Source organism: Lampris incognitus, chromosome 15, assembly GCF_029633865.1.
Source record: "Lampris incognitus isolate fLamInc1 chromosome 15, fLamInc1.hap2, whole genome shotgun sequence".
Lineage (NCBI taxonomy): Eukaryota > Metazoa > Chordata > Actinopteri > Lampriformes > Lampridae > Lampris > Lampris incognitus.
The window spans coordinates 38181256-38186782 of record NC_079225.1 but is presented as its reverse complement, the minus strand read 5'-3'; the positions used below and the strand labels follow the sequence as shown (position 1 = coordinate 38186782).

At 44.3% G+C, this 5527-nt stretch overlaps 1 protein-coding gene across 1 annotated transcript in view; it reads left to right on the top strand.

The window, feature by feature from the left end:
- tnfrsf21 (tumor necrosis factor receptor superfamily, member 21) overlaps window positions 1-4320 on the top strand; it is a 37031-nt gene extending 32711 nt beyond the window's left edge. The window contains exon 4 of the mRNA XM_056294214.1: window positions 3529-4320. Within this exon, the coding sequence (XP_056150189.1) occupies window positions 3529-3758 (230 nt within the window). The 3' untranslated portion in view covers window positions 3759-4320. The remainder of the gene's footprint in view (window positions 1-3528) is intronic.
- The last annotated feature ends 1207 nt before the right edge of the window (window positions 4321-5527 follow it).

The following is a 5527-nucleotide window of genomic DNA, read 5'->3' as shown; positions in this document are numbered from 1 at the left end:
AAGTGTTATAACTTTGATAGCTGAATGGGACTTTTTGATGTTAGTGATGAAAGTTATAATAACAACAACAAGCATTTAGAATCAGGGTCATGTTTACTGGCCGTGTAGGTTTGCACTACATGGAATCTGACTCTGGTTTCGTGGCTCTCTCGGTGTGCTTACCATAGCATAGCAACACGACAACACAACAATCTTCAGATATATACACAAGGAGTGACTATATACAGGTGAAATAAGAGGTGGTAAGGTGCAGTGGTTCAGAGAATATATCAGAGATGCTGAAATAGATGTTAGCAGGTTACTTACATACATGCCTGAGGTAGATGGACATGACGGAGTGTACCAGTATATGTACAACGTACAATACAGTATAGTATATACACAATGGTTGGATTTATATAACATAAGCGTTCATTTGAATGACAGCCCGCGGAAAGAAGCTGTTTTTATATCTGATGGTTTTGGGGTACAGTGCTCTTTAGCGCCTGCTAGAGAGGGGGAGTTGGAACCGGTTGTGACCAGGGTGTGATGGGTCTGCAGTGAGGTTTCCTGCCCTGCACCTGTGGAGGTGTCTAAGTCCTGAATGGAGGGCAGGTTGGCGCCAGTGATTTTCTCTGCAGACCTAACTGTCCATTGTAGTCTGTCCCTGTCCTGTTTGGTGGCCGATCCAAATCAGAGAGTGATGGATGTGCAGAGGACAGATTTTTTTTTTATGATAAAAACAATATACTGAAGTGACCTGCACATTTGAAAGTGTTATATAGGTAGTTAAACAACAACATGAAGCTATACATAAAGTAAATTGAGATTTAAAAGCCAAACACTGGGGGCCTATTCTTGTCCCAGACCCAGAAACCATCCCGTTCACTATCCATCTCACTAGCGACACAAAAGACACAAATCTGTGCTGTGACGATGCTGTTATACTACAATCTGTATTTTGTTTGGTAGATGTTACATTCACAAATGTAAATGATCAAGAAACAAAAACACATACGGAACAATGTAAATTAGAAGAAAAATGGTATTTTGAAACTGGAAATGGAGTTGAAAGCCAGAAAGCCATTAAGACTCTAACTGTATGTCCATTTTTTTTAATGTGATCCCTGCCTCATTGTTAGTACTATTTCTGGTTTTTCTCCCTGCTTTGTGCTCTCTTTTTCTCTGCAATTTCTACTGCATTATTCAATCATAGTTCATTCTGAACAAACTGATGTTTTTTGACTTTATTATATAATGCAGGGGAAAAAAAACTATTAGCAATCACGAATGCTTTGTTAGTGTGCACAACAGGGTTATCAAATCAGTCTCAGAAAATCAGTCTCTTAAATTCATCAACCGTTAATTTTGGTGTGTAATATTTCATTATTAAAGAAATGGAAATGGATGATTCCTACCCCTTAAGGAAAACCCACATGAATTTCTAGTAGAAAACCCAATGTAAAAAGCCCCACATGGATGATTTTATATGGTGAAATCGCATGGGCAGTTTGTGGAAAGCATGTGCTTTGCACCTGGGAACTGTGTGGTTTTGGGAACATTTTCCTGATATAAAGTAACTAATTTCATGTAATGTGCAGCACAGAAAATGTTCATATTGGGCGTCCAGGTAGCGTGGCGATCCATTCCGTTGCCTACCAACACGGGGATCGCCGGTTCGAATCCCCGTGTTACCTGATCCGCTGTGGGAGCAGTCAAACAAAGAAAAGGAATATTTCATAATTAAATTTATAAAATTGATGGAATAATCAAATCTGTCTCATATAATCAGTCTCATAAACTTATCAATCTTTGGTGTTCAGTTAGTTATAATTTCAACCATTCAAGTTGATGGAATAATCAATGTTGCACCAATTGGAGTACTTTACTCGGCAGAGGATGGCTTCACCGAGTGCTGTCATAAAACAGGCTGGACAACGAGCCACCTCAGTGCAGTGGTGGTTCTAGGATCAGACCTTGAGGGGGGGCTCAGCACCTAATGAGAACGTGACATCCATACAGTTCCTGCAAAAGTGTTCAACCCCCCTGCTAAATCAACCCTTTTGATTGGATACCAATTAATATTTTCAAATATGATATTTTAATTTACAACAACACTTCTAATGAGTGGCCATTAAGTAACACGAGTTTTACGTAACAAAATATTTTTTAAGAAAATGAAAAGTGGAATATGCTGTTTCCAAAAAGTATTGAGCCCCTTTTCACTTTGGCAAGCCTTAATTCAATTAGGGGCACAATGTTACCTTTAGAAACAACCTAATTAGTTGGGGCGGTCTCTTGTAGTGTGTAATAATAATGGTTCAGAATGAACAATCACATATTTCAATATGATACACCTGTTTTAGAGAGGACCCACGGTCAGCTAATGAAACCTGAGGCAAAGACTCAGTCATAAAAGTAAAAGATCAAGTTATAGCAAAGCAGATATGAAGAAAAGATGTACTGGACATTGTTTCAGCCACCACACGGGGACAGTCCATATGATCAACCAATGAAAGAAGCATCATACAATACAAATATCGACGGACATCTCGCTAAAATCACACTGATACATCGCCAAACACATCGAATCAGCTGCACAGTTATACTGATTGGACCCAACGCTCTGTCGGAGCGTTTAGCAATTCTATTTGCTAACATTTCAACTTGCTTGTGTTTTTCTGTGCCATGAAATCCTAAATTCTCGACCTTGCTACACCTCGCGAGCTCAGTTTGAAACGAGGGTCGGGTAGGAAGTGTAGAACGGTGCTGGCTTTCAATTTACAAGCATTTAAGCCCCCAGACAAGTTTGCAAAATGTGACGTTAGAGGTAGGGTTGACACTTCCTGACATGGAAATAAGGAACGCCCTATGACCTTAGACTGAGGAGCTGTGACTACTTTGCATAGTGCTCATTTTGTCCCAAACAACGGGTCTTGTTCTTACACCTGAATTAACCCTTCAGAAGACATAAAAATGCCCACATACTTGGTTGTGAGGACTCCGTGTCCTCCGCAGCCTCTCGCTCCCCCTGTGATTTTCTCCCAACGCATGTTGTTCGATGTCACAATTTCCTCCCTGACTTATTGAGAAAACCCGCTGAGATATTTATATACCAGTAGTGGTAGTAGATTTCTCAATTTGTTCTCAGCCATGATAAAGGGGACTGGGTAAGTTGTGATTTTCCCACCACTCAGGCTGTTGACTGAGCTACAGATCTCTCTCAACGGGTCTTGCATCAGATCTCTTACTACACTTACATAAGCAATAGCTGACTGCACAATTCCTGAGAACTTGTCTAAGGGGCCGCACCAATCCCTACAGATCTAACCACATATGAGAATTCATAGGCTTTCAAATCATAGAATGTGACCTGACCATCTCTCTCTCTCTCTCTCTCTCTCTCTCTCTCTCTCTCTCTCTCTCTCTCTCTCTCTCTCTCTCTCTATCTATCTATCTATCTATCTATCTATCTATCCCTCCCTCCCTCTCTCTCTCTCTCTCTCTCTCTCTCTCTCTATCTGTCTATCTATCTCGCCTCTCTTTCAGAAAAGAAAGACACTGTGCTCCGGCAGGTGCGTCTGGACCCGTGCGACCTGCAGCCCATCTTTGACGACATGCTGCACATCCTGAACCCCGACGAGCTGCACGTGATCGAGGAGATCCCCGCCGCAGAGGACAAGCTGGACCGCCTCTTTGAGATCGCGGGAGTCAAGAGCCAGGAGGCCAGCCAGACCCTGCTGGACTCTGTCTACAGCCACCTCCCCGACCTGCTGTAATGGAGGAATCAGGGAGGAGGGGAAAGCGGGTGGCCGGAGGGGGCGGGAGTCAATGACATTTTTTGTTTTGATTTTCTCACGCACAAATTCCCTGCTCACTCAATCCACAAAGCAAGGGAAGCAAAAGTTGAATTAAAAGACCTGACAGTGTAAATTCACGGGTGATGCTTGGGTTCTTATATTCATTTTTTATACATACATACGTAGAGCGGGTAAGAACTAGACCTTTGTGGTGTTTGAGCCCTTCATTGTAGCTACATGCCCCTCCATGTCCAGGGAAGGAGTTTTCCCGATAGATTACCCCAGTTTTACCCGTCCCAGGTCCGGATACCTCAGTATTACCCCCTTCATAACTTCTCCAATCTCCACCACCCCGGAAGCCATGATAGCATTCGAAGGCAGTTGATGTAGTTGGGTCATTTCGCCTCATGGGTGTTATTCAGAGTACTGTTGTCATGCTGAGAGTACTGTTGTCATACTGAGAGTACTGTTTGTCATACATAGGATTTGTATGACCCAAGTTGTACCTCATATTAACTTTTTTCTTTCCCCATTTGCCAATTCCTCGCTCTGCAGAAGGCCGCATCCCCCCCCCCGACTCGCCTGCCTCAAAATTGCCCGAGTCTTCAAGACCTTAAAAGAAATAGCTTGGGTTTTCTGACACAAGATGGTACGAGTTACTCACAGGTAGCCCGGTCAGCAAGTCCTGTGTTGGGAGGTCCGGCCGCATGCCGCAGTGGGTTGGCATCTTCTCAAAGGAAAATGAATGGCAGCAATCGGGGGCCAGCTAACAAAAATGTTTTAAGAAAAAACACAACACACCAGAAAAAAAAAAGAAGACGGTGCAAACCATCCACAACAGAATACGACAGCTGTCATCCCTTATGGAAAACCCACGTGAATTTCAAGTAGAAAACCCAATGTAAAAAGGCCCCACATGGAGGATTTTATGTGGTGAAATCGCATGGGCAGTTTGTGGAAAGCATGTGCTTTGCACCTGGGAAATGTGGGGGTTTTGGGAACATTTTCACGATATAAAGTAACTAACTTCATGTAATGTAATGTGCAGCACAGAAAATGTTCATATTGGGCGTCCAGGTAGCGTGGCGGTCCATTCCGTTGCCTACCAACACGGGGATCGCCGGTTCGAATCCCCGTGTTACCTCCGGCTTGGTCGGGCGTCCCTAGAGACACAATTGGCCGTGTCTGCGGGTGGGAAGCCGGATGTGGGTACGTGTCCTGGTCGCTGCACTAGCGCCTCCTGTGGTCGGTCGGGAGGGGATGCCTGTTCAGGGGGAAGGGGAACTGGGGGGAATAGCGTCATCCTCCCACGCGTTACATCCCCCTGGCGAAACTCCTCACTGTCAGGGGAAAAGAAGCGGCTGGCGACTCCACATGTATCGGAGGAGGCATGTGGTAGTCTGCAGCCCCCCTTGGATCGGCAGAGGGGGCGGAGCAGCGACCGGGACGGCTCAGAGAGGGAGGTGATTGGTCGGATACGATTGGGGAGGTAAAAGGGGGGAACCCCCCCCCCAAAAAAAGACAATGTTCATATTAATGTGCACAGAACACGTGCTCCACATGTAATAATATATTTCCATGAAGTATAAAGTGGCACGCGTAGTGAACCACATGGAACCACATGGAACCACATGGATTTGTTTCTTGCAGGGGATGTATTTCCAATGCACTTTCTCCTCTCAGACCAACGCTATTTCTCGCAAATGTTTCTTATGTCGAAGAACAGCAGCTATTAGAGACACATTGGT